Below are 12,394 nucleotides of genomic sequence, written 5' to 3'. Positions count from 1 at the left end.
TCACAAGACCATTTTTTTTTAGTATCCTTTTTTCCTACATTATGTGCCTTAGGTAGCTCATCAGCAGGTTCTGTTGTGGCCAGCAAACAAGAATGATGCCTCATCAATAAACCTTTATTCTCACCAGGTATTTTGCCAGAGATAATTAAACTGCATTTCCTGATGGCTTCTCATTTGAGGCTGCAACACTACACTTCAATATGCTTAATTACTTTATTTGATAGTATTCTAAATTGCTTGACCTATTGTGATTCTTCCAGAAAGGCTCAGAGGTGCCATGGAAGCTGTTGGAGGGTTGGTTCACAAGTGCACTGTTTGTGTGTAGTTCCCCTTGCAATATGGGTAAGTCCAAGGACAAGCGATGCAAATGAAAATCAGATGCAGTCATCAGTGCTTTTCTAGGTACCCATAATTTCAGCATAATATCCCCCATATCAGTATCAGAAATTCAAACTGCTGCCAGGTTTTAACAACTATTAGCTGTTATGTGGGGCATGCTGTCAAACAGATACACCATTTGGAAGATGCAGTACTTTATAAATACACACTGAAATGCAATTACTAAAAATGATCAAAACCAATGAGAGAGTTGAATACTCTTTCCACACAGGCAAAATGCTCAAATATCAGTAGCAACACATAAAAAAAAAAGCTGTAATAGAACCAGAATTCTGTCAATCATATTTAATCTTTGAAAAGTTGCCATACAAAGAAAGCCAGCTCCGATTGTGCCTCCTGGTGGTATCAGTAACAACCCTAATGCTTTGACTATATGTTTGGTTTCCACTTGTGCACAGTGAACAGAGTTGAGAATTGCAAACAGCAGCAAGTTCCAAACTTGGGTTATTATCATGATAATTCTTCTATAAGAAAAGATTTCCTATCTTATAAAAACTTATTATAATGCCTTTATAACCCCGTGTTTATCCAAGTACCGAAGTCATGATCCAACTTTTAGTCAAACCTTACTTATACAAAGTCAAGCTTTTGTAAACAGGAACCATTTAGATGGCTATACATTTCAAGGTACATTGTCTTTGGCATACATTTCAAAGTACAGCATGTTGTCTGCATCACAAATCTTTACTCGTTTAATTTGTACAAAGATAATTTTTTTTTCTTAAGAACAGTAAAATAGTTAAAATGACTTGCAAACATGCAAAGAAAGCAGATGATAAAATCAGTGAGTAAGCAAAAGAAAAGAGTAGCAAGGCAAATAAAGGCTATGAAATGCTGCAAAATTTTATACCATTGGTTGTACTCACTTTTCCCTCGTCTCTTGGGCTGTCGCTTAAATGTACAACTGGGCCAGGGTGAGTCTTGGTGGATCTGCAATACAAAAATCAATTAAAATCCGGGAATGTTTTTTGTTGTAAGAAGAGCTAGATACCTCAGCTTCTAGGTGTGCTAACACGTACCTCCAATGGTTTAAAAATAATTGTAAAAAGCCTAACAGGGTAAGGTAAAGTTATAGGTATCTTTTAACGTTCTCCTCCATTTCCTTTTTGCCATTAAATGAATCTTTCTTTCTTAATGAATCCTTCCTTCATTTTTTAAAAATCTCACTATTCTTCCTATTACAGTAATTTCCCCCCTCTCTCATTCTTACAGCTTTTTTGCCTTTTCTATTCTCTATTCCATCTCTTTCTGACCCTCTCTCCTTACTTGCTCCATTTGAAGGCTAATTTGCCAAGGATTTACAAAGTCTTCACTGGATTAATTTCAGATACCGATAGCATGACTCACCAAGTTCCAAGGTCACTAAAAAAAGGGTTTCAGTAACCTCACCTACACTGCCCTGTCAGGAGGTGTTTTAGCATTACTTCAGTGGGGTTTCAGAAATGGAGCAACTTGCCTCTCTCTGATCTGTAAAACCTTATCTCATCTTCAGACCAACTAACACAGCTACACCTACAGTGCATGTTCAGTGGGGCTCCTCAGCCACAACACCCATCCTATGAGTCTTTGTAAACCTATATAGAAATTAATTACTATCCTTGGCATCCCCTCCCTTTTTGCAACATGTATCAGCCACATCATATACAACTTAGTATTGAGTTGTTGATGTCCAGCACCTGACAGAAAATGCAAATCATAGAAAACTGATTGGAGAGATGGAGATTTTTCTTCTTTTCTAACCTGACCTGCAGGCCCTGGCAGCTATAAAAAGCAAGAAGACAAGCACTAATCCACACTGAATGCCTGCACAGAGGAGGACCTTTCTTCCATCTACATTCTGGGGTCAGAGTACATGTCCCTTGGAGTTCAGCTTAGAATCTGAACTTGCATGACTGGTCTTGGTTCACCAAAAGTCATCAGGAAAAAAAAAATATGGCAGAGAATGGCAGAGCCCATAAAGTGAAGAGTTTATCTGGAAACCATCTGTAAAATGACCTAGGCTCCAAGTTTTAAAACAATCTGCAACAGAATTACAGAAACAAACCAAAACAAGCTTCTCCAGCCAAACTACTCAAAGGATTTTTCTAAAATAATGGTCTCCTCCTTGGCTGAATACTACACTATAGCAAAATTGGCCTCTCTTCCACAGGTCAGACTCCAAATCAAGACTGAGTGCTGCCACAAAAATTCTCAGACAACTCAAGTATTAAAACACTGTGGACTGATCCATAGTCTCATAGGCTTCTCCTTCCCAGAAGAGTATGCTCCAACACTCTTAAAAGCATGCACACTCTTCTCTGGCCTCTATACTTTTCCCACATTATGTTTTAAATATTTAAACTATTTTGTCATGAACCACAGCGGGGTCAAAGCAGAGAGGCAAAGATCTGAGCTAAGGACAATGAAAAATTACTCCAGACATCCTGAACATGCAGCATGTTATTCTCCTACATGAGGTCTCCACCAGCAAGGATTCTGCATGAGCGTTTTGCAGCATATCCCATCACAGAAATGAGATCAGAAGGAAAGCAGTGGACAGACAGTTTACACAGTGACATTCTATACAGACTGTCTTTGATGGTGCCAGCAACAAGCACCCTGAGACCCATTTCTCCTGAGACATGGAGCAAAACCATTTTTACAGAGACACAGTTAGCAGGAGATTTGGCTGTCATTCCTATACAAGTCAACTTACCAGAGGGGACCCCTCTGGCTGAGGTTCTGTTTCTGAGTAACCTGCACTGAAATAAAAATATCATCTGCACAACACCAGGCCTTGGAGCAGGCAGGGTAGGTAGGCAGTGACACGGAACTGGGGGGCGAGATGAGGCTGTTGCCAAGCAGTGCTTAGACCTACACATATCTTGTACATCTGTCCTGAGGGAGTACATGTGACAGTTTGGGACAGTTTCAAGTGCCGTTTCTGACATAGATTCACCTGTCTGAACTGGTCAGAGTATTTTGATGGAAAGAACTAGGTCTGTTTGGAGTATATGCTGCCTATGCAGTGATGGGCAAAGGAGGAAGGGTGAGAACAAGAGGAAAAAACGAGAAGACATTGTATAAGAATATTCACTTTTTAGACAGATCACAGACAGATGACATAAGAGAGAGCAGAGGCAAGCAAACATCAGATATGTTTCCCCAGAAAGCTGGGGACAAACAGAATGGTAGCAGAAGCACATGGAGGCTGACAAAGCACAATGGGTTGGGCAGCTCTCCCAGGCCACTGAGCCAACCAGGATGCATGGTTGGATGCTTGGCCATTCCACTCTTGGTACATGACCAGGAATATTGGCAAAATCATGACAAATGGAGGGAAAAAGGAAAAAAGCATAGTGTCTTTCTAAGGTAAAGATTGATTCCATTTAGTCAGCTCTTTGTACCTTCTAATTTTAAAAGTCAGGAACAGTTAAGATAAATCTGTGCAACCAGTTTCTTTGAAGGATACATATGACATTGCTTACCAAAGAATGCATCACTTTCTCTTTGGGTAGAAGCAAGCTCTTACATGAGTTGTCCTCAACTCTTTAGGCTAAGTATACTTTCATAGTATATGAAAGCTTGTTGTTCCTCTGTAAATGGTATAAAACCCCCTGTCTTTTACTAACAGTCTTATTTTTATCTTATATTCCAGGAGGGTGTAGCCTCAAATTTCCATACTAAAAGCTCAGCTGAAAGGGGAAACCTTCACTAAATACAATACATTTTCCAATCTCCTCCATTTCCCTCTCGAATTCATTGTAGTTGGGGGATCCTGCAATTTACTGCACTGTATTAATATTGTAGGGTTTGGGTATATTTTCTTAGGCACTTTTTGTTTCTTTTAGGAATATTGTAATTTTAATAATCATGCACCTAGTTACTTCTTTAGTTTGTTGAATAACAGCTTTATATACACTATCAGCAAAGTTGATACCAAACACACCAGTCTGTGCACTAAATGTATGAGACTTTATTTTTCCCCATTGTTTTTCCTCTATATTTGATACAAGTATGCTCTTAGTATTCATATTACCTTACTTTTTGTTATTTTAATAATTTAGTTGTTTTGTATAACACCTGGCTTGCTCTGGCTTCTTCCTTTTTCCTTCACTTCTATTACATTTAAGACTGTCAGGTATGTCACTCCATCAAAAGACTCAACAAACCATTCTTTAGTTTTCATACATACATCATTGGTTTAGGAAAAATAAGGATTCAGGGGAAGGGGCTTTAGTTTTTGTCATTGTTTCTCACCATTCTACTCTATTTTAACTGACAATAAATTAAATTCATTTTTTCCAAGTCAAGTCTGGTTTCTCCATTGACAGTAGCTGGTAAGTGATATTCCTCATTTTCCCTTTATTCATGAACTTTTCCATCTTATTTTCTTTCCCTGTCCTGTTGAGGACAGGGAGTGAGAGAGCAGCTGGGTGGAGGTTTCCTAACCAGCCAGGATCCAACCTCCACAATTTCCTCCTTAACAGAGGCCAGCTTTGTTTATACATAGGTAAGAGTAAGTAGAGAATCTATTAAGTCTGGCAGTCATAGCATGGCTTCTGTCAGGAAAGCAGAAAGGATCTTTTTCAAATAGTTGTATGTATCTAACGTGCCATCACAGATAAGATCACACACAGGTAACAACAGATGTTCCTGAAGCTTTTTGGAAGTGTACAGCCTATTCTCTGGCAGTCCTCCTGCACCGCCCTTCCAGGGCTCCAAGAAACATTGATTTTTTTTTGTACACAGCAAGTAAAGTATTTGTATCAAAACTGATGCCTCTTAGGACTACATAAGGAGGAATATTCACAAGATGCAGCAAGCATAAAGTTTGGTGTTCGGTTTTGGATGAACATGCACAGTCCCATATCGGGGGAGATGTTTGTGGGACAAAAAAGTGATACAAAATAATCCCAGTTCAGGTGGAGCAAGGAAAAAAGCATTGCTGTATGTGAAAGCATTGCAACTTCCTCAGTTCTGCAAGACCTTTTGCTTGGTGATCTGAGCCTGCCTGATGGCTGGATACAAAAGGAGTGACATGGTAAATATTCTCTGGTCTGCTTCTCCTGATGTTATCTCCCTCTGGGTACAGGACTGTGGCAGGGAACCCAAACCTTGTCCTTTGTGCCACACTAAGACCAGGAACTGTCTGCGAAAGGCAGATCAGTGCCTCACTTCTTGCATCTCCTTGTCTCCACAAAAAAGGTATGTATAAATAGAAAGAACAACAATATCTTTTGGAGCCCTAGGGAACTGCTGCTTGTAAAAGGAGAGCAAGGCATTAGGCTGTACAGTCAATTTCTCTTGAGGATAGACATCATGACTGCACTACATGCAGGATTAAACAAAGCAATTATTTAGTTAACTATATTATATCAATAACATTATTTTATGGAACCCATGGAACACAATCAGAGCTACAGATAACAGTAATTACTGCTTTCATGCAGTAAATTATACTGCATGGGGAAATGTCTACACACAAACTCCATTTTGCCTCAAGTTGTTTTCATATACATAAAATGTCCTGTTTCCCTTCATTGCTATTACAGTAAAGTTGCCAATAAAGTTGGAGAGTTGGACACTGCCATTGTGGAGCTGCTTACAAAGAAAAAAACCCTGCCATTGAATTATATTAAATGCAAAAGCAGAGATCTGACAGCTCCTGGAAAGGACGAAGAGGTGCTGGAAAACCAACCAGATTTGAAGCTATTTTGAATAAAGCACTCTACTGCTGATGACAGATACTTCTCTATAGCCATTCCTTCAAGCTGGTCTTGGGGAGCTGCATAAAAACTAACTAGATCCTATTCCTTGAGAAAAGGAAAAATAAAGAATCAGCGGGTGAAAATAAGGCATAAGTGAAGTAGTTGAGCAGGGCATTTTTCATTTCCAAATAGTAGTCAGGGTACAGCTGAGAATGACTGAGAAAATAAAAGACACAAATAGGATAAAACACAAATCCAAGTCAATACTCAGAAGAAAAGAAAAACAAAAAAAAGAAGGTCATGTCTGAAAACTATCAGCAATGATTTGCAGTAAAAAATTTCTGAAATGAAAGCTAACTTCAACAGAGCAAGAAAAAAGTATGAGCTAATGATACAAAACTTTCAACGTTTCATAGTCTTCGTTGACCTTTAAGCACAAAAAAGCAGATTGCAGAATTGAAAAATGGAACCAAAGATTCCCATGACAGCTGTACAGAACTAAAACTAGGCATTTGCTAAGAAGATACTGACACTTTTGAGTTGTTTTGCACTTCATCAGAAGTTGCTCCTGACAGCAGCCGGTATTAATTTACTTGGTGTATATTCATTTGGGGAAATGAAAGAGTGGTTATGATGTTAGACATGACTCTTACTCAGAACTCCACTGAAATTAAGACAGCAGTCACCGTAAAACAGTTTTCAAAAGACTTGTAAGGATGGAAGCTTTTATTTGATTATTTTATCCTAGAATTAGAAAGCTCAAAAAGAAGACTTCAGCAATGGTAGAATCTGAACCCAGAAAAATGTGGAAAATACACAGATGATGTATTCCTCAATCATCCTGGAATGTTTTATGCACTCTAAGAAATTAAGTGACTTAAATACTGTCATAAGAACTTCAAATAGCAAGACAATCTTTAAAGCAGGTAAAAGTATGCTATGACAAAATAGAATCAAATCAAAACCATTTTCCTTTTGAAAGAAAAAATAGCCTGTACAATTGGAGAAGTACTGTAATGATTTCTGAGAAGGATAAAAATCTGGTGTTAGAAAGTGATAGAAGCAGTTAGGAGAGAGGGAAAAGAAAGAAAACATCCATATTAGTCATTGTTATGAAGTTGAAGTTGACTGTGCTGAAAAAAAAGTGCATAGACAAATACTTCTTCAGTGTCAGTAGTCGGACATCAACCACAGTTCTGCCTTCCATAAAGGTGCAGTGCTCCAGGAAATTTAAGACCTTCTTTTCATTGGTAGAGCCATAGAGAAATTTAAGAGAATCAATAAGTTAGACACACTTTTCATATGATGTGGACCAAAGCTGGGAGCTGGAGTAAGCAAGAATCAGTTCAACCTCAAGATATAACTCTGAGTCTTAGACATGCTTTCTGAAATGTCCAGAAAAAGGAAGCTTGAAAATTGTGCTTTCTTTATATTAATAACTTTCTCCTAATGGGTCTGCACACAGAGAGGGTAGCAGATTCTTCTAGGCTGTTACTTCTCCTCCTTGTACTGCTTTCCCTCACTGCTGTGGATCTACTGACTCTGAATTTCCATTTTAGGAAATGGGGATGGGCAAACAAAGGGCTAAGAAAGGAGATACCAAATTATGGCTCTGTCATAGTTGAGTTCCAGTCTGCCCAATTCTTTGACCCCTCAAATCCCATAAATTTTGGAAAGTTTCAGTTATTCATTCATTAGATAGTGGGGTGTTAAAACACTGGAATCTTACTGGGGGCTTATAATGCAGATTTTTCATTTTTGGAGTTCAGAGGACACATAAAGATCTTCTTCTCCTTTCCAACACTAGATGACTTTCCCAAATGTATGATCATGCTGTGAAAATTGATCTCATTGTAGTTGGAGTAAATGGAGACATGCTGAGCTCATTGACTATTTGTCTCTTCCAAAGCTGTTTCCAAACATTTGGAAGGAAAAGAGATAAACTGTTTGCTTATTAGAGAGTAGAAAACCAAACAGTATCATGAGCCTCAAACCCCTCTGGCAAAGGACTAGCTCTGCTATATGACAGAGAAATGACAAGTGAAAAAGTTTTGATTTATTCATTCTTAGCTGAGAAGATTGCTTTATTGTGGCCTGAAGTATTGATGATGCATGAGATGATAGAAATGGCTGAGACAAGAATTGGTACCCATATGCTTGTTTTTTTCTCAGCTCTGTTCAAGGACACAAGTCCACTGAGACACAGACAGTGCAGATAATTTAAGAACGAAATTTTTCCTGTAACTTCCAGAATTGGTTATGGCTCAGTTCTGAAAATAATCTTAAAAAGAAAAGAAAGAAAAAAGAAAAGAAAAAAAATTTAAAAATCTGTTTTCTTTGCATTATTATCTGTTCAGGCCTTAATTTCTAACTAACACTAGATTCTGTTTAAGCTCTCTGAATGTTCTCTCCTAAGAGAAGACGATAGTCATTTATGATGAAATATATGTTGCAATAATCTTTTTGACATGTATCTCCACTAGATGCTTCTGATTATGGCATAAAACCACTCTCACTCAAAAAAAAATAGTGCTCTAGAGATCTTTCAGATACAAAAGTATACAAGAAAATCACAAAAAGCCCTCTGCACCAAATGTCAACTTTGTAAGTAAAAGTGGCTGTGCAGGACAAGATGATCAGATTCCTTGCATCATATGCAAACACTAAAAATGTTGCATCTAAACCTGTTTCCCCTTCAAGTCTTCAAACTACCAAGCCTTTTCACCTCAGTCTTTCACTGCAGCAGAATCATTGTTACAAAAAAATTATTGCAGGCATTTGATAGGCCTCACTGACTCAAAATATTTGGTTGTTTCTGAGGATGAGGGTTACCTGGAGATTTCATTAGAAGTAGATACAAATGAGTGAAAAGTAAGAGTGGGCAATTAAAAGAAACAGAAGTTATGTTGGTAGACCTTCCGTTTTAGAAACTGGATGAGAATTGAAGGAAGAGGGATGAACTCCTTCAGGCTTGTTAGAGCAGATGATACACATGCTTGATACACTTAAAATTTTATTTATAAAGCCTCAGTCTAAGCTGAGGACTTGAATACAGCAGCAGAGCAATGGCTTTTACTGGTCTTTTCTTGCCAATAAGCTTGAAAGACATATGATTGCACCAAAGGTAATCCCTTTCCTTCCAAGCTTTATAGAGAACTCTAACATCTTCAAGCTAACCTCAGACTCTGAAATGTTATCATTAACTCAGAATTTAACATAATGTTATGAGCACCATTGCCCCTTACATTGTTCATGGTAAAGCTGAAGATTTTCCCGAATTTTACATACATATCTTTTCCTATTTTCTTTTGTCTTTGAAAGCATCTAACATCAACAGACCCTGTGAACTTACATAGCCCAGAACAACCTGATGTTACTGTAAGCAGGAAGTTGGTCTTGAACATTCTAGAGAAGCCTTACAACATGAATTATTTTATGATTCTATAATACTAAAATGTGAAAAATATGGAAAAATTATGTGAAAACAATGTGGAGATTAAAAATATAATCAAATCAGAACATACCCATGGCCCAAAATAAAACTGTTCTTTCAAACATATTTCTCAGTACTATTCTAAAGGAAAGTCTACAATCATAAGTTCATCCTCATGAAGTACATTTAAAGGTAATAACATTTCCTCTAAAAGCTAATCTACATTCCATTTTACATGCAGGAAAGCAACAGTACTGGAACAGATATCAGAGTTTATTACCAGAGAGCATTCAAATTACTTTAGTGAGTCACCCAATTTCAACTTCAGAGGGAGACTGCAGCATTTATAAAAGTGGCTGCTGTGGCAAACATCACAATTATTCCCACCAACCTCTTCCTCTAATACAGAGAAACTAATCTGGAGACACATAGGATCCCCTGTCCACCTGCAAAACTTTTACAAGGACAACTTCTCCACTCCATATCAAGGAGTACATGGTAAGATTGGATGGAAAGGATGGAGCTTTAGAGTGCTTACATGAATCATTTTATCCTTGTAAGACTGGCAGAACTAAAAGCAGTAATGAATGAATACCTCATTCAATACCTCTGTGCTCACCTGTTAACAAAACAGTATATGGCAAACTTGCTGTTTTGAAGAAGAACCCATTTTGGTAACCATGCAGCACCTCCAAGTACTTGAGGTGACACAGTCTATCTTTATTATGTTGTCATTACCTTTTACAACTTATGGAAAGAGACAATTTGGAAAATCTAGATATTTTCCTGCATAGAAAATACAAAGAAGATAGTTAGGAGGGGCTGCTTGCTTCCTTGAAGGTTCTAGAGAGGGAGCATATTGCACAGCATCTAGCCTATCTCAACAAATTAGTTGTGAAGCACGTTAGAAAGCAGCCCTTATTTTCCACATAGAAAGAGGGGCATCATTCTACTCTACTTCCATGAAAAATGTTTGTTGAGGCCACTAAAATAATTTTAAAATATTTATCCAGAAGAATTTTGAAGTAATTAGAAAGGGAAACTTGGTGGAAGGCTACGAGTCCATAAAAACCTTTGCATCTATTTCCCTACAGAAAAGAAAAATCCTAATTTCTGGAGGAAAGAAAATTACAAGTGCACACAAAATGAAAACACATTGTTCCCAAAAACTTAAAGACATTATCTATTCAATGTAGTAAATATAGACGTCCTAAAATAGAGGATTTAAAAAGCCCTCCAATATGTCAATGTCACCAAAATAAAGTGAGCAACAGAAAACAATTAGGACACTTTCCACCTGAATAACTCATCAAAATTATCATACTCTGGTGGAAAACATATTTTCCAGCAGTACTTTTTTGCAGCCAAAACTACTAAATAGAGCCAAGCAGTCCCACAGGCGCAGAGCAACCAAACATTCCAAAATTGAGAACTGGATGAAAGATTTACCAGGAGTTTGAATCCTGATTACTATTTGAATCCTTGGTTTTATGTCCTTTGAAGGTAAACCTAGATTTTTACAACTGTGCCTATGAAGTTTGGTGAGGGCAGAGAGGGAGAAAGAAAATGAGGCATCAGTTCAACCTGGGGGACAGAGTGATTAGTATAATGATAATAATAGAGGGAAAAGAAAGAAAGGAAGGGATTTTTGAGAACTGGGGTTACACTGCAGGCCTGTAACCCTGTTCTTAGTTACTGTTCTCTTGGTTCACTGAGATCAGTGTATTTCAGTTTACTACCAGAGGTTACAGGTCCCTCACAACATGAAGCAAATGTCTCAGAAACTGCAAGAAGTACTTTGAGCTTTCCCATAGAAATTCCTCTTGCTGGAACTTCACAGAGGGACCAGCAGAGAAAGAGTTTTTCATTTCTGTCAAGGCTTTTACTTTGCAGGAAGCATAGATGTATCCCAGATTTTTGTATGTCTCTTTCCATTTCATACCCACAACACAGGCACCTTGCTTAGCTTGTTAGAGAACTATCATTTAAAAGGCACTCATTATATTTCCTATCACTTAATCAGGTTTTGATCTGTTCGAATTAACCTTCAAATTCTCACTGTGTTGAGCAGGAGGCTTGGTCTAGAGACCTCCTCCTGTCCCTTCTCATCTAAATGATTCCACAGTTCAATGAAGAAAAGTTCTCTGTACAATCTTAGGGCAAATATCCTCCATTATTCTCTTCACAGGATGGAGGACATGGTGATCAAGCTTTCCTCATAAAAATAAGAAAATCTGAATTTTAGCGATTAAAGACTTCCTATATTTCATGGAACTTCATAGTTAAACAGTACACCATTATTTCTTTTCTTTTATATGAAATATAATTATGGTCTCCAACATAAATCTGATTCCTAATGTCCTGTAAAAAACCACTTAATACTGCAAATGCATTCACTGAAATTAAAGGCTTCAAAAGATCTGGTCATATTTGAAAAACCAAATAATTCTTAAAGATTAAATTTAAAACAGCTATGAAAGTGGCCACACATACAAATGAAAAAAAAAATCTGCACTTACAGTTCTATTGCCTTGTTCCACATGATAACATATCCAGAAAGAATGAAGGACTCAATATTTACAATGTGTGTATTTCCTCTCTCTGTTCCAACATAAAGCCATTTACTCTGGAAAGGTAGATGGCAGTAAGTAATCCTGGAAAAGAAAAAAAACCACAAAACAACAAAATAAAAGTGACTGAATACCACATTAACAATATTTTTTTAACACTTTTGCAGCTGAAAGAATTATTCTTTCCATTTTATAACTTGAGAAAAACCTACCCAGAAGGCATTCTGAAGAATGTGCAGGCTCTGGGGGTCATCTCCAGGAACATGATAAAAGAGAACATGAAACAAAACAAGGCCATCCTG

The 12,394-nt window shown here is 37.6% G+C and overlaps 1 protein-coding gene across 3 annotated transcripts in view; it reads right to left on the bottom strand.

The window, feature by feature from the left end:
* STXBP5L (syntaxin binding protein 5 like) overlaps positions 1 to 12,394 on the bottom strand; it is a 184,176-nt gene that overhangs the window by 82,227 nt on the left and 89,555 nt on the right. For all 3 annotated transcript variants that reach the window (XM_031056622.1, XM_005420578.2, XM_014306851.2), the window contains exons 5-6: positions 12,042 to 12,176; positions 1,266 to 1,329 (exon numbers count right to left, since the gene is read on the bottom strand). In XM_031056622.1, coding sequence (XP_030912482.1) covers positions 1,266 to 1,329; positions 12,042 to 12,176 — 199 coding nt within the window. The remainder of the gene's footprint in view (positions 1 to 1,265; positions 1,330 to 12,041; positions 12,177 to 12,394) is intronic.

This window comes from Geospiza fortis, unplaced genomic scaffold (assembly GCF_000277835.1).
Source record: "Geospiza fortis unplaced genomic scaffold, GeoFor_1.0 scaffold1, whole genome shotgun sequence".
NCBI lineage: Eukaryota > Metazoa > Chordata > Aves > Passeriformes > Thraupidae > Geospiza > Geospiza fortis.
The sequence above is the reverse complement of the archived record's forward strand: the minus strand, read 5'-3'. Positions and strand labels throughout refer to the sequence as shown.